The 23,825-nt window shown below is 44.2% G+C and overlaps 1 protein-coding gene across 5 annotated transcripts in view; it reads left to right on the top strand.

Moving 5' to 3' along the window:
* The window catches only part of TMTC4 (transmembrane O-mannosyltransferase targeting cadherins 4), a 70,891-nt gene that overhangs the window by 23,703 nt on the left and 23,363 nt on the right, over positions 1 to 23,825 (top strand). For all 5 annotated transcript variants that reach the window (XR_004030204.1, XM_030813644.1, XM_030813645.1 and 2 more), the window contains 6 exons: positions 8,499 to 8,599; positions 13,083 to 13,175; positions 13,403 to 13,567; positions 14,368 to 14,570; positions 15,901 to 16,072; positions 16,160 to 16,291. Coding sequence is in view for 4 of the 5 variants with exons in the window: in XM_030813644.1 (XP_030669504.1) it covers positions 8,499 to 8,599; positions 13,083 to 13,175; positions 13,403 to 13,567; positions 14,368 to 14,570; positions 15,901 to 16,072; positions 16,160 to 16,291 (866 nt within the window). In the remaining variant the exon portion in view is untranslated. The remainder of the gene's footprint in view (positions 1 to 8,498; positions 8,600 to 13,082; positions 13,176 to 13,402; positions 13,568 to 14,367; positions 14,571 to 15,900; positions 16,073 to 16,159; positions 16,292 to 23,825) is intronic.

The following is a 23,825-nucleotide window of genomic DNA, read 5'->3' as shown; positions in this document are numbered from 1 at the left end:
TGTATAGCTGCCCTTAAGCTGTATAGTTCTATAGCTGTATAGTTCACTTTAAGCTATATAGTTCAGGCACTAAAATGGGATAACTCTTACTCTTGGGATATCATTGCCTCATATTTTCATTCTGATTAAAGACACCTGTTTTTCTTTGACTTAGAATCACACTGCTTATAAAATAGGGCAGTTGGCTAACTCATGTCCAATAGGACACTTGGTTTTCAATTTGGGGCCATTGCTGACTGCATTCTGACAGTGGGAGTCATGCATATTGTCTTCCCCGTTTCTTTGGTTGCTTCATTGCTTGATTTTCCCCCAAATGGACCCGTGTTTTAGAGCAGCAAGCCTGACTTCTTTCATTCTGTGCATGGAAGCACGGCTTGGTCGTTCCAGCTTTTGGAACGCGAATCTGATGCTCATTGTGTTGCTCTGGCAGAGAGAGAGTCGCGGCCACCTGTCGGGGTGGCGTGGTTCCCACACACAACATGACGTGCCAGTTTCAAGCGGCGGAGATGCCAGGCATAGAGTGGTGAAGAGGGGTAACGTGTATAATGTGATGCTTTTTCTGAAAGGAGATCTTCCCACTGGAAAGGAGTGCCAAATCCGAGGCACATGCTTCATTAAATGGATCACATCTGCTGGCACTTGTGGGTGTTAGCACTGACAAGTGTCTTTCTGTCATTGCATTTTTTTCCCCGTGCTCCCTTCACTCCATTAGCCTTTGCCTCCATTTACCTAAGTGAGTGAATTCTCTTAGATGCGAGAGACAATATACTGAAACGAGAAGAACATTACCTAGGCACGTCTCTAGTCAATTCTGGATTGTAAACTATTGATGTTTGCTAATGCTGCATAATTATCCTGGAGCAAGTTGTCTTCTTAAAAGATGAGAGAGGCAGCATGGTGTCCAAATGGTTTTTGGTTTTTTTTCTCATCCTCTCCTGGGTCATGGGTACTTAAAATTTAACAGTCTTGATGGAGAGGAGACAGAGAATGCTGGGGAAGAGTGATGTCCTCAGATGCTTACATAGAGCCATGCACAAGTTAGAAATTTTAATCTGGGGAAGATTTTTCTGAATAAAAATATTTATAAGTGCAGCTGTGCTGGAGGTGACATCTGCCACCCAGAATTTATTTGTACTGTTTTTAACAGTTACTTCTAAATTTAAAATGAAAATAATTGATTTTCTCCATGGTTTTTAAAGATTTCTTATGTAATATTTATTTATTTATTTTGAAGAAGAATATCTTAATGATGGCGATTCTTCCGGTGTGAAGGAGTTCAAAGATTAAAAGTGAAAAGACCTGAATTCTGGCAGTATTTGTCCACACTGAGCAAATGATTAACTTTTGGGTATTAAATTACATCTCATAATTGCAAGAAAAATGTAATATAGTAAGACTCTGATAGACATAGAAATAAATTAAACTATTTATTGATTCAACAGATGTTTATCAAGTGCCCGCTATATGCAAGGTGGTCTACTATTACCTGCTCAATTGTCTTATTAAAATGGTCAAACTTGGAAATAAAATAATGGTTTGCATTTGTTACTGTATAAGAACATAGCCACAAAAGCAGAGTCTAAATTCCTCTAGATTATGTGTTGATAATTATTAGCATTAGTAACCTTCACAAACTAAGGCTTAAAATAAATCTTAATTTCGGGAATTATGTGGGCAAAATTTGGTGGAGCAGGTCATATTTCCAGAAGTCCACTAGTCTGGGCCATCTAAACACTCAGAGCTAGTTTTTCACTTGAATTTTTGTAAGGCCTTTTTTGTTCACCTCCAGAACTGGAAACATTTTGTCAACACTGTATGGGCTGGCCTTGGTTTATCATTCATGCACATATATACTGCATATATATAAAGAGGACCCCTTTCATTTATATGAAATGGTTTTAAAATATTAAATTAAGCTTTCCAATTTAGATTCTGGGAAACTCAAAGTGTGTGTGCATGCTTAGTCTTATGACTCTGGATAAAATATTGAGTGGCAGCTGGGCACAGTGGCTCACACCTATAATCCCAGCAGTTGGGGAGGTCAAGGCAGGAGGATCACTTGAGCACAAGAGTTTGAGACCAGCTTGAGCAACCTAGTGAGACCCCCTTTCTTGACAAAAATAAAAATTTTTAAAAATTTGCCAGGCCTGGTGGCATGTGCCTGTGGTCCCAGCTACTCGGGAGGCTGAGGCCGGAGGATTGCTTGAGCCTGGGAAGTCAAGGCTCCAGTAAGTCGTAATCAGGCTACTGTACTCCAGCCTGGGCAAAAGAATGAGACCTTGTCTCAAAACAAAAATATACCAAAAATTGTTGAGTGACTAATCTGGTAGGGATTGGAGAAAGCGTTGGCTTTAAATAGGCAAACTCATTTCCTATTTTCTGAGTTTTCAAGGACAGAGCTGGATACAAACATAGCAATGTGCACATTATGTCATCTGTGAGCTGGGTCTTTGATCACATGGTCTAGACACTGCCATGTAATCGAAATACAACAGGAGCCATATATGGCATTGAAAACTTTTTGAGGTAGCCACGTTATAAAAAACAGGTGAGATGGATTTTAATAATATATTTTATTTGCCTTGATATATCAAAATTATAATTCCAACATGTAATCAATATAAAAATATGAAAATGTTCACCTTTTTTTTCATACTAAGCTTCCAAAATCGGGTGTGTATTCCACACTAACAATACATCCCACCTGGGACTAGATACATTTCAAGCACTCGTTAGCTGTAATGATTACTTTCTTGGTTAGTCGTGGGTCTAGAATGTAGTGATCACTAGGTTTATCTCTGACCATTGAGCTTTTGTCTTTGATCTGAAATTGCCACAGTTTTGAGAAGTGATACTTAATATTTAATAATTGCTGAGACTGAAGACACTTCTTCAAAGAAACATTACCTTCATCTTTCGTATCTTTTCATGCTGGGTGTGTTTGAAGCAAAATCTAAAGTCTAAGGAAAAAGAGTAGGACTCTTCTGTCAGAATTGCAATAGAGGATGGGAGAGGTGGAGTTTAGAGTTTGAGAATGTGGTGAAATTATGAGGCAAAATTAGGGAGAAGATTATCAGTAAACCTGAAGGCTGTGTTTTCTAGTTGTTATTTTTCTGTTTTCAACTAAGTCTCTGGTTTAACCTTGTAAGGAGAAAGCCATTTTAAATTCTAGATAAGAGGACTATCTAGAATTCTTATCTGGAGGAATTCCAGAGGAGCCAATCACTTTCGTGTCTGTGTCATAATTTAGCTTTGTGTTAACAGAGTGCTTTCAAGAGCTGTCTTTTGGGCATTTTTAATGAAGGAACTGGGAATATTTTTCTTTTCAAAGTCCATGGGGGAAAATTAATCTATGTTACAGTCAAGTAAAAATACAAGATAATTCCTTTTTTCTAGGCAGAAATGTAAAATCAAGGAACTTGCTTTTGAAATTAAGAACAGAGACTATTACATTGGGGAATGTATTATGTTTAGTTGAGAAGTACCAACACAAATTCTGAGTGAAAGAAGAAGCCTACAAAAACCAAATTCAGGTAACAGTTGGTGGGATGGGGTGGGGTGGAGGGTGTCCATTTGGTTTCTGGTGAGCTATGGAGCTGAGCACCTAGTCAACTTGAAAACAATGGATGGAGCCCGGCCATGGCACCATCTCCTCATGCTGGGTCTAGAGTGGCCAGCAGGGTCCAGGGGTCTCTAGCTCTGTTTATCTCTGGATGAGATCCCATGGTAATTAATCAGGTGGTTTATAATTAAAGGTTTTGTTTACAAATAAACTGCTAATAAGAGAAAATCCTAAAGGTAGTTTGACCCAGACTCAGGAAAATGTGTCATGGGAAGAGAGGCTGTACCCTGAGACTGAGTGGACAAAGCCACCCATCTTTCATGACGTGGCGGAAGGCCCTGATTGCTCCGAGGCTGTGGCATGGACTGGTAAGCTGGATGCTGTGCTCTCTCGCTAAAGCTTGTGGCCCTCTCCCCAAATCATAGCCTAAGAGAATTCATCAGTCTGTTAGTTTTCGGGTTATTTGGGCCGTAATTTTTTTTAAAGCTTTAGTGCATGCCAATACTTATCTGCTAATGAGTGCTAGCAAATGCCCACATGAAACAATAAATACGTTAAGTGCTCAGATTGGAATTACGTGTCATTTGACAGGGTTTTGTTGTTGTTGTGGCTCCTTATTGTGATCTTTTGGCATTAGATACATAGAAAGTAATTAATTTCTGCAAGTAAAATGATCCTTAGTTTGCTTGATGGATCTAAGTATACTGATGTGTAATGGTTTTCAGTAGAGGGAGCCTGACTTCCGGGCTCCATGCCTCCTGAACAACTTGGAGCAGCGCTGCCCAAGGACACAGCTAAGACCTGAAGTTTAGGGAGGCAGGCTTGGGCTCAGCATTTAGAATAATCTAACAACCCAGAGTTTAAAAACAAAATGGGCTGTGGTTTGAAAATTAATCCCCACCAGTGACGTTACTCAAGTCAAGGCCAGGTGGCCCCCTGCTGGAAGCATCTTGGAAGGGATTCCAGCATTTCCATCCTTACAGGAGAGATCATGCACAGCCTCTAAGAAGCAGTGTTGACACCTGCGGTTCCACGATTTGTCGGGAGCACAAAGCTTATTGCACCCCTTTTGATAGAGAGTAGACAGTCACTTCACTCACTGAACATGTACTGCCCTTCCAGAGTCAGTCGGGCCTGCTGATTCAGTCAGAACAATTTTTAGTTACTCCTACGAGCCAGGCATGGTGCCAGCCGTGAGCAGGCTTACTCTCAAGGGGGTGCACCCTGCCTTTAGGCAGCATCACAGCACCTGGAAAGGTTGTTAAAGGCCGATTACTGGTTCCCATTCTCAATTTCTGATTCATCGGATCTCAGTGGGGCCTGAGTCTAATAAGATCCAGGTGCAGGTTCATGGACCACACACCTGTGAGCAGCACTGGTTTAGGGCAATGGTTCTCAACTGGGAGTGATTTCCTGCCCTTCCCACACCCCTACTGACATCCGGCAATATGTGTGACATTTTTAATTGTCACCACTAAGGGGAGCGGTGGGGGGTGGCGCTACTGGCCTTTGATGGGTAGAAGCTGCAGGGGGTACTGCTAAACATCCTGTGATGCACAGGGCAACCTCCCTCCAAAAAAAAGTAAGTAGTCCACATGTGATTAGTGCCGAGGTGGAGAGACCCTTGACTCGGGAATGACAGAAAATCAAGTGCTTGTGATAAACTCTGTGAGGAATGTTTTGATAGACTGTGATCAGGGCAGTTTAGAGCACTGCAGCTGGGCCTAACCTAATCTACGGGGGCAGTCAGGGACATGGAGAGGTGAACGGGGCTCACCTGCTCACAGTGGCAGTCAGGTGTGCATACAGCAGGGGTGTTTGCTCTTTTAACTGTGGAAGGAAACAATTGAATTGCAGTGAGACGTGCCTGAGAGGGTGGGGTTTGGCGTTTCACAGCATAAGTGGCATTTAACAGCTTTATTGATTGGGTAGGATTCTGCCAGGACTGTTCTGCCCCAAGGGAACTCAGTAAGCACACCCAGGTGAGATACTGCAAGTGGGCAATGGGCCTGAAGTGAGTGTGTACGCTGAGAGGGGCTGGAGAGGGCCTGCAGTGGCAACTTCAGCAAGGCCTTTAAAGCCACGGTCAGAAGAGGAACCATTATCCTGAAGGCAAAAGAGATAATTGGAAGGCATAAAACAAGAATGTTTAGGCCGGGCGCAGTGGCTCACAGCTGTAATCGCAGCACTTTGGGAGGCCGAGGCGGGTGGATCACAAGGTCAGGAGTTCGGGACCAGACTGGCCAACATGGTGAAACCCCCCCTCTCTACTAAAAATATAAAAATTAGCCGGGCGTGGTAGCATACACCTGTAGTCCCAGCTACTCAGGAGGCTGAGGCAGGAGAGTTTCTTGAACCTGGGACACGGAGGTTGTAGTGAGCCGAGATCGCGCCATTGCACTCCAGCCTGGGTGACAGAGTGATACTCCATCTCAAAAAAAAAAGAATGTTCATTGTGTTTTATGAGACAGTGGGATCTCGGTTAATAAGGCTTTCCTGTCGATCAGTTGGCCTTGTGAAAAGCTTTAAAAGTGCCTCAATTATAATAGCCAAGTCAACTTTTTGTATAAAGCTATTCCATTTGTTTGTATTTTAAATCCAGAAATTTGATACACAGAGATTCTCCCCCCAAAAAGCTGAAAGGGGCAGACTTTCTGCTGCCGCTGGAGCCTGTGTGGGAGTGAGGAGGCTGTCCTAGCAGCCCAGCCATGTAGCTGGTCCTGCAAGCTGCGGGCGTTGGGCACATCAGGAATTAGTCCTGCTCATGGTTCATTGAGAGCCGGGGTCCCAGCTGGGGACAGGCCTTCTCATCTTGACAGGGTCTCAGCCCCAATGTAGAGCATTTGAGGTTAAGAGCACCTCCCGGCTGGGCACAGTAGCTCACGCCTGTAATCCCAGCACTTTGGGAGGCCAAGGTAGGCGGATCACGAGGTCAGGAGATTGAGACCATCCTGGCTAACATGGTGAAACCCCATCTCAACTAAAAATACAAAAAATTAGCTGGGCGTGGTGGCGGGCGCCTGTAGTCCCAGCTACTCAGGAGGCTGAGGCAGGAGAATGGTGTGAACCCAGGAGGTGGAGTTTGCAGTGAGCCAAGATGGCGCCACTGCACTCCAGCCTGGGCGAAAGAGCGAGACTCCGTCTCAACAAAAAGCGCCTCCCAGCCCCAGGCCAGACCGCACTGGCTGTTTTCAGGATAGGAAGGCCTTCCATCCTGGGGTGTTGCTGATTCTATCTCAAGTATTCATAAGTATTTTTCTGTCCCTCCGTGCAGGGTCTGCAGGACACACACAAACACTTGTTGATTTCCCCAGCAGGCAGTTTAATGAGACTCACGGTATATTTTTTATACTATCCAGTTGTCTGGAACATTATGTGGCACAGTGGCTGATCAGCCACCCACTTGACTACTGCATCAAAGCCCCATTGGAAATTCCGTCTCCCTCTAAGCTGACCAGGTTTGGCTGACCCAAGTGCCACAAACATTAATTAAACGATTTCTGTAGTCCCAGCATTATACCAAATGATGTTTAACATGTTTAGTTTTTAACATAGTTTTTTAATACACGCAGATGGTTAAGATAATGTAAAGAGTACTGAAGGTTATGTAATGAAAAGTAAGACTAAAAGCAAGACTTCCTCCCTCTTCTACCCTAATTCTTCATTTTAGAACTTCTCAGAAACTAGTCAGTTTCTTATGTGTTGTCATAGAGATATATTTTGCATTTGCAAGCATTCTTTATGAGTTTTTAACACAAATGGCCAGGTGTTCCTATGTAATTTTTTCCTTTGAAATATATCCTGAGGTCGGTAATGTTGCCCCCACCTTATAGGTGGGTTCCTTGAGACCGTGAAAGTCACTTGCTCAGTGTCACACAGTGAGTGGCAGAGCTGGCATTCAGATATTTACAAAGAGCCATAGGCATTCAGACCGGGAGTTCGGTTGTAAGTGGAATTGAACCAAGTAATGCCAGTTGAGCTAACAATTGGGTTCTCCAAGAAGGTTTGCTTTTGTCCCACTTGATACCGATCTCTTTTTTATATGTTGGCTTATTCATTTAGATGAAGAGTAAGGACTTCACAACGGAGAGGAGTATCCATGCAGCTTCCCTCTCCTCCCTAGCAGTTTAGTTCTGGCCCCCAAATTGCACACACCACTGACCAGATAGTGTACAGCCAGACCCTGCTCACAGAAGGCCACTTAGGGACCAGTGGTGGTTACTGGAGCTGCCGCCCACCTGAGCGTCTTACAGTGTTTACACATCTGGGGATGTTTTGGCTTCTTGTTGGTGCTCAAGCCCCCGTGCAGATTGGCAGCCCAGCCTGGTCCATGTCTTTACCCACCCCAGGTGCTAGGTAGGTGCCGGCTCTGTCAGTAGCCGTGTATCCTTTGGTAGGGGTCGGAGCTGTTCCACACAGGGAGCAGAGCAGACCCATCCTAAGCCACCTGGTGTCTAGAGGGCCCAAACTCCTATTCCAGGAGTGGTGGAGATTCTCAGAGGCATTCCTAGCAGCTCCATCATGGCAGCAGCAGTGACCACTGGGGTCATCTTGAAACCAGATGGACTGTTGCAGTCTCAGTGGGAGTTCTCAAAAAGACTCATCAGAATGGTCTAGCATGTGATTGGTAGGTTGGGAAGAAGGTACCTGCTGTGTGGGGACTCTGGCATGAGGTGTCTTTGTGGCCAGGGCTTCATGACAGTGCCTCCCAAAGGCCCTGGGCACGTTCTCAGGAGAACCTTGAGAGGGGACATATGTACCATTTAGAAGGTATTGTCTAATGCACTCTTGCCCACAGAGAAGTGCTGTCTGAAGCCGAAACCCTGTTTTTAAGTTATGGTTGTTTAAGGTATTTGCTTAGAATTTTAGTTCCTGATGCTAAAAAACTGAGCTGCATTCCATGACTTTTGCACTGATCATTTCTCTTAATTGGCAGGTAACAAGGAGGGAGCACATTCTTCCACCTTCTGGGTGCTGCTGAGTATCTTTCTGGGAGCAGTGGCCATGCTGTGCAAAGAGCAAGGGATCACTGTGCTGGTGAGAGCCAAACATGGCCGGGGCCTGCTTTTTCTGTATGTCCTTTTCCCTCCTATAAAGACATCTGGGGCTGGCCCTGCCAGACAATGGGGCTGACCGTTGCTGGCTTGAGGTGATAGACCTTTCTGGACAAATGGCTTTCACTGTCACAATTCTGGCATTGCAGATGGAGAATTGACTGACTTTCTTGACAGTCATGTGCAACTGGGGAGAAATGGTGAATGAGGAGTTCTTAGGGAGCCGTGATGAGTCCTCTTGAGAGGCCCCGTAGAAAAAGATAAAAGAATGGTTTGAGTTTTCTGGGATGCTTGTACATATTTCAGCAGTCCTAGATCACCTAGGACTGACCCCATCAATGGTTTTGATCCTGGATCTAGAAAGGCTGGTGGATAGTTTAGAAATGAAGGAACAGGGCCGGGCGCCACGGCTCACGCCTGTAATCCCAGCACTTTGGGAGGCTAAGGCAGGCAGATCACCAGAGGTCGGGAGTTCGAGACCAGCCTGACCAACATGGAGAAACCCCTTCTCTACTAAAACTACGAAATTAGCCAGGCATGGTGGTGCATGCCTATAATCCCGACTACTCAGGAGGTTGAGGCAGGAGAATCGCTTGAACCCAGGAGGCGGAGGTGGCGGTAAGCCAAGATCGCGCCATTGCACTCTAGCCTAGACAACAACAGCAAAACAACATCAAAAAAGAATGAAAAAGAAAGAGAGAGAGAGAGAGAGAGAGAGAGAGGAAAGATGAAGGAAAAGGAGTTCTGCAGCCACTCAAAGCCTCACATGCACACACATTCTGTCTCTCTTCTCGTCATTCCCCCACCCCCAGCAGTTACCTATGGTTATAGTTAATCACCACCCAAGTGCAACTTCAAGCAATGCTAGAACCAAAGTGTTCCATGGTCATAAATGTTTGACCTGAAATTACAGGAATAATAACTAGTCTAGTATTTAAAGGAGAATCTGTAATGGTGCTAATGTTTCTATTGGGAGTTTGTTCTCAGAGGACTCTTTTTATGCCAGATGTGCCGGGTAATCACGTGTTTTAACTTCGAGCCTTGAAGTCTTTCTGTGTGTAATATGGTGTATACACTGTATTCTCTTGGGGTACATTGTTTTCCTGGAAAGAACCTATACCTTGGCTTCCACCGGCAGTGTCAGGGGGGTGGGGGAGAGGGCTCTCTCAAGTGGAAAGACATCTACCTTTTCAGTCTGATCTGAGTAGATGCTAGGATTAAAGACCCAGGAAAGGAGAGGTGTTGAAATCCATTTTTCTTTTTCTCCATCCTAACCAGTTTGCTGCTTTATATTATTAGAAGAAAATATAGAAATTAAGGCTGTGAACAGAGGTAGAGAAATGGAAAGATGTGGAATTTTTTTTCCTTTTTTTTTTTTTTTTTGAGACGGAGTCTCAACTCTGTCACCCTGGCTGGAGGGCAGTGGCATGATTATAGCTCACTGCAGCCTCAATGATCCTCCCACCTCAGCCTCCCAAGTAGCTGGTACTGTAGGTGTGTGCCACCACCCCGGCTAATTTTCTAAAATTTTTTGTGGAGATGGGGTCTCCCTGTGTTGGCCAGGCTGGTCTCAAACTCCTAGCCTTGGGATTACAGGCATGAGCCATCGCACCTGGCCAAGTTGTGGGATTGGAATGATCATATAGAAATAGCTTGGAAAGGAAAGAACAGTTAAAGCTGTTTGGGGCTTGATACAAGTCAAGGCAAAAATTAGTGGTTTTATTAGGTTGTATCTATTAAGATTAAGCTAGCAAGGAGATGGTATAGGGAGAATTACTATGAAAAGATACTGGAATTTCATGAGTTAATTTTTTTTTTAATTTGCCCTAAAACAGTGTTTCTCAACCTTGGCACTATTAATGTTTTACAGCGACAGTTCTTTCTTGTGGGGGCTGTTCTGGGTTTGTGGGATGTTTAGCGGCGTCCCTGCCCTCTACCTACTAGATGCCAGTGGAACCTCTCAGTTGTGACAACCTAAAATGTCTCCAGACAGTGCCAGACACCCCCTGGGGGGCAAAATCGTCCCTGAGAACCGCTGGTTTTAGAACCTTTCCCTAATATGAAGTGTGGTCTGAGGACCAGGAGCATCAGCAGTATCTGGGAGAGTGTTAGGAATTCAGGATCCCAGGCCCCACCCACTCCTCAGGCCTGCCGAGGCGGAATCTCCATCCACAAGGTCCTCAGGCGGCTCCTCTGTGCAGTACTTTATTTTATTTTATTTTTATTTTTATTTTTATTCGAGACAGGGTTTCTCTCTTGTCGCTCTGGCTGGAGTGCAGTAGTGCAATCTCAGCTCACTACAACCTCCGCCTCCGAGGTTCAAACAATTCTCCTGCCTCAGCCTCCCGAGTAGCTGGGATTACAGGCATGTGCCATCACGTCCAGCTAATTTTTGTATTTTTAGTAGAGACAGGGTTTTACCATGTTGGCCAGGCTGGTCTCAAACTCCTGACCTCAGGTGATCCACCCACCTCGGCCTCCCAAAGTGCTGGGATTACAGGCATAAGCCACCGCGCCAGGCCTCCTCTGTGCCGTTTTTCGGGAGCAGGAGAGAGTTCGGTTGAATTTACATGAATAAAGATACAGTGAAAGGTAGCCATTCTCAAAAATTGGATTAAAATGGGGCCATTTTGATGATGCATTTAAGAGGGAAGGGGGCAGTCTTGTGTTTGGCTCAGGCCTCTTCACCACATGACCCTGCCACCCCTTGGTAACTGTCCTGCAGCTCACAGGAAAACTGTGAGAAGACAATGGCTGCTACACAGGGAGCATCTGCCTTCTAGAAAGTGGTTTTCAACCAGGCAGAAACAGTCTTCTGTGACCCACTAAGATCATGTCTCACATGGGTGAATAGAATCAAAATTCTTTGAACTGATTAACCCAGCACTGGCCCATGTATTGGATAATTAGTGGCTCCCAGCATTTCTGGGAGAGGGTTAAGTAGGGATGTCATCCTTGCTCTGAAAACCACAAATTACCACTGACTTCTGATGATGTGTGATCTCCTTTGCTGCAAAGAAGATCATATTAAAGAGACCCAAGTCGTTTAGGGGCAGCTTTAACAATATCCACTGAGTATGTGCAGACCACTTTATCCAGATTGGGCAGGGAGTTCTGTCGATGACTTTGCCTGTAGCAGTGACATTTATAGAAAGTCCAGGCCAGGCGCGGTGGCTCACGCCTGTAGTCCCAGCACTTTGGGAGACCGAGGCGGGTAGACCACGAGGTCAGGAGATCGAGACCATCCTGGCTAACATGGTGAAACCCCGTCTCTACTAAATATATAAAAAATTAGCCAGGTGTTGGGGCGGGCGCCTGTAGTCCCAGATACTCAGGAGGCTGAGGCAGGAAAATGGCATGAACCCAGGGGGCGGAGCTTGCAGTGAGCCAAGATCGCGCCACTGCACTCCAGCCTGAGCAACAGAGCGAGACTCCATCTCAAAAAAAAAACAAAAAAGAAAGTCCATCGCAGGAGAGAGAATAGAATCCAGGGCCCATCTCTCCTTTCGCCTGTAACTACAGGTTTAATTTTACCTGCTAGAAAGTAACTATCGTGGTGCTATTGGAAACTGTTAACATAGGTGGACTGCTAATTGAAGTTATTTGTTGTTCCCCTCATGGGTCATGGGCAGAGCTGTAAATTGATAGAGGTGGCCGTCCTCCACACCACGGCCCCACCTGGCAGAGGCCTGCTCTCATCAATGTGTGGTTTCCAAAGTCACCCTGGGAATCTCCATTCCAGCCAGCTGGAAGGGGAAACCAAGTGGGAATGTGTGCCTAAGTTTTACAACCAAACATCCAAAATGGTACCTGTCACTTCCCCCACATTCCATAAGGCTAGAACTCAGCCCTGCGACCTAGCTTAACTGCAGGGGAGGCTGGGAGATGTCATCTAGCTGTAACCCAGCGAGAAAACTACCGGACAACTAGATTTCTGCACAAGAGATCTCCAGAGTTCCATTAGAGATTATCACGTGTGTCCATCCTGTTTCTAAAGATGCCGCAGTCCACTGGCACTTAAGGTTCACTTACGTGGCTGGGTTTTTGAGGTTGATGGCTGCCTTTATCTTCCAGTATGATTACTGTCCAGGAAAACACTCTGTTGCATGAACTAAAGGACTGTTTTACAGTGACCAAAAAAAGTGGGGAGGGGGGGATCTCTCGAGGGCTTTTCCTAGGAATCCCAAATTTCTAGCTATCCTGAATCTTGTAGAACTCCTACACGCAGACTGTGAAATCATTACTATCAGGGGCTTACTAAATAATAAATATGATCTATTACCTTGAGCTAATTTCATAGAAACGTAGGGCTGTTTTGTGTTTTTTTTAAAGAGCTGCAGAGGTCTTCCATGATTCTCTAGTCTGTGTGTTCCTTGCCTAGATTGAGTAATGAAATTGTGAAGTGTAATTGCTGCCTAACACAGCCAAGCTCTCCCATGGCTGATTGTCTTGCTTTGCTTTCTTAGGGTTTAAATGCGGTATTTGACATCTTGGTGATAGGCAAATTCAATGTTCTGGAAATTGTCCAGAAGGTACTACATAAGGACAAGTCATTAGAGGTGAGTCTGTACTTTTATCTCCAGCCCAGACATGGAAAATGTCAAGTACCAGCTGATTTAAAATGCCATTCTCAAATATTCCTTGTGATTTTGAATTCTACAATAATCAGCCTTTTAAAGCACAGTGTTGAAGTAGTTCAGGCAGAATTGCTGCACATCTGTACCTGGCTCAGCCACACTTTTATTTGAAAATCAGCCACCTCTGGGGCTTTGCGGTGTCCTTGCAGAATCTTGGCATGCTCAAGAACGGGGGCCTCCTCTTCAGGATGACCCTGCTCACCTCCGGAGGGGCTGGGATGCTCTACGTGCGCTGGAGGATCATGGGCACGGGCCCGCCGGCCTTCACCGAGGTGGACAACCCGGCCTCCTTTGCTGACAGCATGCTGGTGAGGGTGAGTTCTGAGCCTGCCGCCCCCTGGACTGTTTTCTTCCCCCACCAGATTCCCAGATCCCTCACCCCTCCTCCTCATCTCACTTCTCTCCATGCCAACGAAATCCCCAATACACAGGCCACCTCCATGTTTGTTTGCCATCACTAAAGATGTTCTGGGATGAAAGCAGGTCTTCCTGAGGGGGTTGAAAGGGCATGCGGAAGCTTCTTGCATTTCCGTTCTAACAAGGAGTAAAGAGGGTGGTTCCTTCTCACATCAGAGTCCTTGCCAGTCCTGTGAAAGGGCTCCCTAACCCTGTGGCTGGGTTAAGGCTAAATATAACCTTGGTGGTATCTTTAGAAGACTAGTGGTGCCAAGACTATTCTTTTAGGTTTGCCTTTTTTCTAAAGGCAAGGGTATCAAACCACAAATTCTTAGCTGTGCGTTTCATAGGGACCAAAATCAAGAGAACAGCCATGGAAGCCTGTTATGTTACTGGGTGCATAAGTGACCCTGGGGCCTCAGATTTAGAGGTCACGGGCTTCAGGCAGCAAATAGATCATAGCTTGGCCAGAAATATAACGAATGTATTGCATAATGTGGTGGCTTTGCCATATTTTTATATACCAAAATCTGAATACATTTAATACATTTTTACAGACTACAGTCACATACCCAATACAAGTTGGCAACATTTTATTTGATACAACTGCTTTCATTGAATAGAAGCATATGAGTGCCTCCAAAGTGAAGTTAGTGCATATATATGTGTTTTTTAAGTTCACTATCAAATAGATGTTTGTTTTCCTTTTGACTGACAGGCCATAAACTACAATTACTACTATTCATTGAATGCCTGGCTGCTGCTGTGTCCCTGGTGGCTGTGTTTTGATTGGTCAATGGGCTGCATCCCCCTCATTAAGTCTGTCAGCGACTGGAGGATAATTGCACTTGCAGCACTCTGGTTCTGCCTAATTGGCCTAATATGCCAAGCCCTGTGCTCTGAAGACGGCCACAAGAGAAGGTAAGAGGCAGCACTGAATCTTAAGTTCCACGCTGGTTGAGTCAGAAGCGTTTTGTGAAATCCTGCGCTGATCATTTTAATGATTTTGTGGAAGTCACGTCTAAGGACATTTGTTTCAAATGCATATTTATGGCTAGGATGAGTTCCATCCATTTGGAATCCATGGCTGGCTTCCACGTGTGGGGAGCGAGGTTGGAAGAGGGGCTACGGATGACTGCTTCATCCCTCCCTCCCACTTTCCCTAGGAAGTAGCATTTTGCGATCCTTTTCGCCATAGGTGGTAAAGAGTAATTTACGGTCAGAACAGAGAGTGTAATTGATGTGTGTTGTGCCCATTATTGCACAATTCTTCCTCAAAACACCCTGGTGAACACTGCCATGATTCCTTCTGTTGTAGCTGGGTACAAAATAAGCCATTGCCCCAAAGAGACTGTTCTTTCTTGATGGAAAAAAAAAAGTTATTGAGAAAATAATTGGGGAAAACAAATGTGTTTCATGAAAAAGAAAACTGTTTAAGGTGATTTCCTTTAAGCCTAAGTGTTTATGGAATTAGATTAGTAATTTCTCAAAATAAATTAAGTTTTAAGTTTACCTGTGTCTTAAATTGGTTGGTAATTCTAAAGAGCCACAAACTTTATTCCCAGTTCCCTTATCCACAGAAAATGGGATTTTTAAAGAAATATTGTAGCCACAGGGCCCAAGAAGGAGCCACCAAAATTGACCTAGAGTCTTAATTCATCGTCTTGCATCATAGGGGACATTGGGAATGATCGAGTGGTTCTAGAAGTGTTTCAATGCTCAGCTTTGTATCTCCCTGACTGAAATTTATGGTGGTGATGTAGCAACCAAAAAATGGTATTTATTTCAAATTTCATAAACTTTAAACTTACTTAAGTGTTATTATTCTCATTACATTTTGGAGGAAGTATTTTTTCCCCGTGAAAACTGATTGGGACAGTTTTTGAATTAAGACCAACAATATCCACTGAACTGTTCAGTACCTAAATGGTTTGAGGCATAGTAAGGAGTAGGTGAATTAATAAGGCCTCAGAAATGTGATCATTCTAACTTTCTCCATACGAATTGTGTGGCTTTTAAGTTTTACCCTTAGACTTGCTGTGAAGTGCCGGAGGAATATTTTTGTGCCTTATCCACTTGCTACCAAGCTAAACTCTCTCTACTGAGGATATCCTTTGGCTGACAACAATATCTTTTCTCAGTTGATGGCATGGAAAAGAAAAGGTCTTTAGCATTAATTTAACGTGGAGTAGGATGTTTTTCTTGAGAAGTCTGGAAATAGCCATTTATTTAAATACTTTTCATCGTCCAGGATCCTTACTCTGGGCCTGGGATTTCTCGTTATCCCATTTCTCCCCGCGAGTAACCTGTTCTTCCGAGTGGGCTTCGTGGTCGCGGAGCGTGTCCTCTACCTCCCCAGCGTTGGGTACTGTGTGCTGCTGACTTTTGGATTCGGAGCCCTGAGCAAACATACCAGGAAAAAGGTATCAACCGAAAGTGGTGCCAGTTGATGAACAAAATGACTGGACGCATCTCACCGGTGACATTTACCATGTCTCTCTGTTCTTAAGAAACTCATTGCCACTGTCGTGCTGGGGATCTTATTCATCAACATGCTGAGATGTGTGGTGCGCAGCGGCGAGTGGCGGAGTGAGGAACAGCTTTTCAGAAGTGCTCTTTCTGTGTGTCCCCTCAATGCTAAGGTACCTAGCTGCCAGATTTCTTTTAAAGAGATCTTACTAGAATATCTGTTAAGTTCTTGGGCTGAATAAGAACATTTCCTGTCGTGCAGTATTTAGTGTAAGACCATGACCGAATACTTGGGTTTTTCTTTGTTGTGTGTGGTTTTTTTTAATGATTTTGATAAGATTCATTAAAATTCCACTCAGCCAAAATTGAAAAGCAATCATTTAAAAGCAGACAATATCAATGAAACAGACGACTCTAATGAGGTCTTAATCATCTTCCAGATGATCTACTCACCCTTTGAAGTAGCTTCAGGGGAGGCGACATTGCGTATTCAGACTGAGGGTGGGCACGGCACAGATTCTGACGTCTAGAGCACACTTTTCAAAACCCACTCTCTAGTGATAGCATTAACTAGCTTCTCCAAGCTGGAATTTAAGGGGGTAGTAATACCTACAAATTGGCAATAACGTAGTTCAGGAAGTTTATGCTATGTGCTGCACAATAGTACACATTTATGTCACCTTTGGGTCCCCTGCTAGTGATTTTTTGGGGGTCGGATTAGGTAAACATAAATGTACATACGGTCATGTGCCATGTAACAATGTTTCAGTCAGCAAACCACATATAGCATATATATGACCGTGGTCCCATAAAATTATACCTTTTTTTTTTTTTTTGAGACTGAGTCTTACTCTTGTCACCCAGGCTGGAGTGCAGTGGTGCGATCTCAACTCACTGCAGCCTCCACCTCCCGGGTTCAAGGGATTCTCCTGCCTCAGCCTCCTGAGTAGCTGGATTATAGGCGCCTGCTACCACGCCCAGCTAATTTTTGTATTTTTAGTAGAGACAGAGTTTCACCATGTTGGCCAAGCTGGTCTTGAACTCCTGACCTCAAGTGATCCACCTGCTTCAGCCTCCCAGATGCTGGGATTACAGGCGTGAGCCACTGCACCCAACCAATATTTTTACTGCCTCTTTTCTATGTTTAGATACACAAATCCTTACCATTGTGTTACCATTGCCTCCAGCATTCTGTACAGTCCCACGCTACACAGGTTTCTGGCTTAGGAGCAGTGGGCTAGACCACACGTAGCCTAGGTGTATAGTAGGCTCTACCATCTAGGGTTGTGTAAGTATACTCCATGATGTTCAAACAATGACTAAATCAGCTAACAATGCATTTCTCAGAATGTATCCTTGTTGTCATTAAGTAATGCATGACTGTACTCTAAAATTGGCAGTGTTTTTGGTTGAAGCAATCTGGTGGGAATTTTTTCACTTGTATTCTTGATGAATCCAAGCTCTTCACTTGACTAGCTGTGCCTCTTTGGGCAAAACTACACTTTTTAAAACTTGCAGTGCCCTTTTCTGTCAGAAGTGGATAATACCCATCTGCTGGATATGTTGTTAGGGCTGAATGAACTAAAATGCCCTCATACGGTGGCCAGCACATAGTAGGTGCTCAGAAAGTGTTAGCTTTTTTTTTTTTTTTTTTTCCCTGAGACAGAGTCTTGCTCTGTTGCCCAGGCTGGAGTGCAGTGGCCTGATCTCGGCTCACTGCAACCTCCGCCTCCCAGGTTCAAGCAATTCTCCTGCCTCAGCCTCCCGAGTAGCTAGGACTACAGGCATGCACCAACATGCCCGGCTAGTTTTTGTATTTTTAGTAGAGACGGGATTTCACTGTGTTAGCCAGGCTGGTCTCGAACTTCCGACCTCGTGATTCGCCCAGCCTCGGCCTCCCAAAGTGCTGGGATTACAGGCGTGAGCCACCGTGCCCAGCCAAGTGTTAGCTTTTGTAGGTTCATTTCAGTTTGGATTTTGCATTATGTTGGGAAGAGAATGCTATTTGTTCAAAATGGGGGCCAAGGGGTTAGGTTAGAAGAATTTTCTTTTAGTATAGATTATTATCATTAAATAATGATTCATTCTCTCTTAGGTCCTCAGCATAAGAGCTGCCTAGATTGCTTAAATGTAATCCTCCTGGGTGGAGACGGGGAGCTCTCTGGATCTGTTTCATGTCTATGTTCCATATTTAAGGGAAAGCAATGATTTCAGACAAAATTATGTAAACAAAACTAATGAATAGTTGACATCTTATTATGAACCTTAAGTAAAGAATAATATATAAGAGATGCTGGCTACTTATCTTTTTCTTGGATTAAAACCTCTCGTTCATATTTTAGTTAAGAAACTTAGATAAAATAGTGAATTACTTTCAGCTTTTATCTTTAGTTTGATTTGCTGACTTATCAATTTATTTTATGCTACCAAAAATAAATTGCCTGTGATTTAATTTCATAAACGTTAATAGATCTGCTTTATTTTTCCTTTACTGTTTGAATCGCAGTAATTGCCCCTTCTATTTGTGGAGTTCCTCACCACAAGGAGTTCAGATTTCTTTACAGAGGCTCCATAATTCAGCTCTATTATCCTCTCACTCAGCTTTTTAGAGAGACAGCGTATTATTTTCTGTCTTTTTCCAGATGGGAGAAACTGAAGCATAGCAAGATTAAACTGACATTATCTAGGTGGCTACAGAGAGACCTGGTATGGTGATGTGCCCAGGTGCCTCTAGTAAATAAGGGGGATGGAACATAGGTGATGTCTGAACCCAAAAATCTGCCCAGGAAGTGATTTCATATGTTACAGGCTAGAAAACACAGGGCATGCGCTTGTGGGAATGCATGTAAGTATTAGGAGAAAGACAGTGAGAGAGAGACAGAGTGTGTGTGTGTGTGTGTGTGTGTGTGTGTGTGTGTGTGTGTGTGTGTGTGTGGTTTCCTCTTCTTAATTTAAGGAATACATATAAGACCTCATCTTCAAAATGGACTCAGTGGTAATAGTCCTTTCTCAAGAACATTTTTCTATGATTCTATTCAATATAAGCAAGATCGAGATTTTGGGGAGTTTCTTTTTAAATTGAAGTGTCATAAAATTATCTTTACTTCCTTTTTTTTTTGAAAAAATGTAAGTTAATTTTAGGAAAGTAATCTCACTGAGGAAGACACTGGTTTCCTTCAGTCCCATTATTTCAGGGGACACATTTTCTATACTGGTTTCATTTGATATCTATTGAATATAAAGTAAGAAATTGGCAACTGGCTCTAGTTTAGGGCCAGACGTGTGAGCTAAGACTCATCTTTTTTGAGAGATCGCAATGTCAGTGTAGGTAGTGCTGGTGCCTGGTCTGCATGTCAAGGCACAGTGCCTTGCATATGGTAGACACTCAATATTAGTTATTGAATTCAGCCAAATGGAAATTGAATTCACTGAGGCTACTGTGGATGAGATACCAAGTATACTTAAAATCATTTTTAGTTTTTAAGGCTTAAAAGTATGTCACACCATCAACTCTGTGATACAATTCTATAATAAATTATTTTGACAATGAAACAGATCATATGCCACAATGAGGTATTTTCTAAGGAGTAAGTGACCCAGGATGCTACAGGATTTTTATGTTTTCAAAACATTTTAAGTTTAACATTAGATGTTGCCAGAATATTTATAACAAATTAGTTTAGCCCTGGTATTAAAGGTGCCTTTCATAACCAATACTCTTACTTTCTTGCATTTACATGTTACTGGGTTGTAATGGTTGTTTTATCTTCGACGTCTGTGCTAGTTCATTGCCTCAGCATGTGCATCACAAATGCTAGGGGGAAAGTTGAAGAATAAACAAGCTTTTTCAATCATTTATATTTCAGGGAAACAAAAGTCACTCATTCTCTAAACACTATTTTAAGTGACCTGGTTGTGAGATTTTTGTTCTGTTTTGTTTTGTTTTGCAATCTAGGCAGCTATTTTTTATTCAAAGAATTCCCTCCACCTAACCCGTAGGAGAAAGCTGGCCTCTAGGTAAATCTGTTTACCAGTTCTTAATAATGGCCTGCCCTCTAAGGCTGTGTCAGATTTTTAACTAGTTCCTGTTCCAGAGTCCCACGTCCTCCTTCTTTGATCCTCTGGTCTCTGGCATTCGGAGTGTCTAACAGAGCACTGTCTATACTGCAGAGGGCGGTTGAACTCTTTGTCTGGGCTTTTTATTGAGAAAACAGAATTTGCCTGGAACAAAGGAAAACAGCAGGAGCTTGGGGCGGAAGAGGCAGGCGTCATGTTGATGTCTGAGTAGAAGCTGTATTTGTATTCTGAGGACCACAAGGACATCACTGGCAGATTGGATTCTCCGGCCCTAGGTTGTTTTGTGCATACGAGAGGAGGTGAAGTCACACGTCCAAGCTGGGTTGGGGGAAGCTCAAATTGTAATCATTTAGAGCACTTTTCTCAACACGCACTTCAGCGATAGCATTAACTGAGCCTCCTCCAAGCTACAATGTGAGGACAAAAATACCTATGAATGGACAATAATTTGATGCAGAAAGCTTAAATTCTACTGCGTGCTGCACAGTAGTACACACATTTTTATCACCTGCGATTTCTCTGCTTGTGAGTCCTTTCATCAGAGTGGGTAAACATAAATCTATATGCTTTTAAATTGGCAGTTAAGAAAATGTGTTAATATGCCCTGCTGCATACTCTTCCAGAAATCTAAGTATGTTTGACGAAGTGCTGTAACTGTAGGTTAAGATGGATAAGGCAGGATGTGGTTGTGTTTTCAGGGGTCACTTGGAAGCAGTGTTCAGACATAATGTTATTTGAATGTGTTTAAACCACTTCTGTATTTCGAGATTTTATTAGTCTTCTCAGGCTGCTATAAACACACAGACACACACACACGCACACACACGCACACACATATACACACACACAGATTGGGTGGCTTAGACCACAGTTGATTTTCTCACTGTTGTAAATGCTGGAGTTGTCAGATCAAGGTGTCAGCAGCGTTGGTTTCTTGTGAGGCCTCTCTCCTTGGCTTGCAGACGGCACCTTCCCCCTGTGTCCTCACATGCTCTGTCTTCTGTGCACACACATCTCTGGTGTCTGTGTCCATATTTCCTCTTTCTGTAAGGACGCCATTCAGACTGGATTGGGGTCATATGGATGGGGGCCCAACCATAGTACCTCATTTGACCTTACTTACCTCTTTAAAGACCCTATCTCCAAATACATTTTCATTCTGGGGTGCTGAGGGTTTAATGTGAACTTTGGGGGACAATAAAATATAAAAAGAAATGTGATTTTACTTAGGAAAAAGGCCAGTGGTATGAATGAGTGGATCTAGAAAGTGCCTCAAGCAGTCACCCTCATCTTCCCCCAGCACTGTAATCAATGTGTATTATCTAGGGTCACAGCATCCACGGCCTCGAGCCACCGTGAGGAGAGACCGCGATCACACGGCACGCAACACCGCGCCCGGCTGGTGGGTGCCACTCGAGGCATGCCAGCTACACACCGTCTTACCATTCACTGTGACTGTTGTTAGCAGCACCCACACTTCATGCTTCTGATTGAGTTTCTGTAGCATCGTCTCCTCTGGGCTTGCTACTCCCTTTGTATTGTAAAGTCCCAAAAGGAACTTTTGGTCATCAACAAATACTTTTCTTTTTCTTTCTCTTTTTCTTTTTCTTTTTGTGAGACAGAGTCTTGCTCTGTTGCCCTGGCTGAAGTGCAGTGGCATGCTCTCGCCTCACTGCAACCTCCACCTCCTGGGTTCAAGGGATTCTCCTGTCTCAGCCTCCCGAGTAGCTGAGATTACAGGTGTGCACCACCACGCCCAGCTAATTTTTGTATTTTTAGTAGTGATGGGGTTTCACCATGTTGGACACACTGGTCTCGAACTCCTGACCTCAGGTGATCCACCCACCTTGGCCTCCTACAGTGCTAGGATTACAGGCATGAGGCACTGCACCCGGCCAACAAATTCTTTTTATTGTAGTCTTCATGAGCTTGTGTAGTCTTGCTGCCTTAGGCTTAGTTCAGGTCCCCACTTTTTTCTTTGTCATTTATTCTAAGCCCATGTATAGTTGAGAAACTACCAGACGTTGGCCTCCCTGATGCCCTCGTTCCAAGGTGACCTGAGAATTCCTAGTAGATTGGCAGCTGGGAGCCCCATTCTATCCAGCCTACTTCACCCCCTCTTCAGTCATTGAAAATCCTTTCCTCATTCTCTCTCCTTTTTTTTAAATGGAGGTAAAATTCCTATAACATAAAACTATCCATGTTAGTGCCTCAAAAAATTAAAAACAGAATTCTGTCATCCAGCGATTCCATTTCCAGGCAAATATCCGAAAGGACTGAAAGCAGAGACTCAGAGAGATATTTGTACACCCATGTTTACAGCAGCATTATTCACAATAGCTAAAAAGTAGAAGCTACCCAGGTGTCCATCCAGGGACAAATGGACAAACAGAATGTGGTGTACTCATGCAAGGGAATATTATTCAGCCACAAAAGGAAGGAAATTCTGACACATGGGACACAAATGGACAAATCCTGTACAATTCCACTTACATGAGGTACGTGGGAGTCAAATGCATAGAGATGGAAAATGAATGGAGGTTGCCAGGGTTCGGTGGAGGTGAGAATGGGCACAGAGTTTCAGATTTGCAAAATGAAAAGAACTCTGGAGATGGATGGTGACCATGGACTTCCACGTCAGCCTATCCTGTCCCCCTAAACCAGCCTGATCACCCATCACGTCTCTTGAAAGTCATCATACCCATTCTGTCCTGAATGTTGGGAACCTACCATTTGTTCTTGACACTCTTCCCTCTCTCCTATCAATTGGTCACCAATTTCTATGCTTTTTGCTTCCTCACTGTTCTTCAAACCCCTCCACAGATTCACCACCACCCTAGTTCAGTCTGCTGACCTCTCTCCTAGGACTGCAGCCACAGCCTCCCTGGAGCCCCTGACATCTGCTTCTCCCCCACTCACATCTGTTTCCCACCACGGGATTTGTTTCATATGAACATAAACATGGTGATGACCTCTGCCACCCTCCCGCCCCTGACTTCCTGCTATGGGTTGAATTGTGCCTCCCAAAAGCTACGCTCAAATCATAACTCCTGGGACCTGGGAGTATAATGTATAACCTTTTTTGGGAATAGGGTTGTTGTAGATGTAGTTAAGATGTCAGTTAAGATGAGGTCATACAGGAGGATGGTGGGCCCTTAATCCAGTGTGACTGGTGTCCTTTTAAGACAAGAGAAGAGGCAGGGAGACAGACGAGGTGAGATGGTCATGAAGCCAGAGGCAGAGGTGGGAGCGAGGCATCTGCAAGCCGGAGATTATGGGCAAGCACCGTGAGACAGGAGAGAGGCAGGGAGCAGTCTCTTCCCTCAGCCGGTGATGGGACCAGCCCTGCCCACACCATGATCTCAGCCTCCAGGACTGTGAGAGAAGTGTGTTCTGTTAAGCCCCTCAGTTTGTGGTGCTTTTTTGCTGCAACCCCGGGTACTCACACACAGACCCCGCCCCGCGCCGGCCTCGTGGCTCTGAGGGCAACGACTGATCCTAGCCTGCCCTTGCTCAGGGTTCCCTGCGAGTGCAGCTGCTCCTCCCGGGCTCTCCAACCTGCATCCCTGTTCTCTGTGCTCCAGTCACACTGAGGCCCTTGCTCAGACCCTTTGAGAATAATACCAGAAA

Source organism: Nomascus leucogenys, chromosome 5 (assembly GCF_006542625.1).
Source record: "Nomascus leucogenys isolate Asia chromosome 5, Asia_NLE_v1, whole genome shotgun sequence".
NCBI classification, from domain to species: domain Eukaryota; kingdom Metazoa; phylum Chordata; class Mammalia; order Primates; family Hylobatidae; genus Nomascus; species Nomascus leucogenys.
Note: the sequence above shows the minus strand (reverse complement) of the source record. Positions and strands in the feature narration are given on the sequence as shown.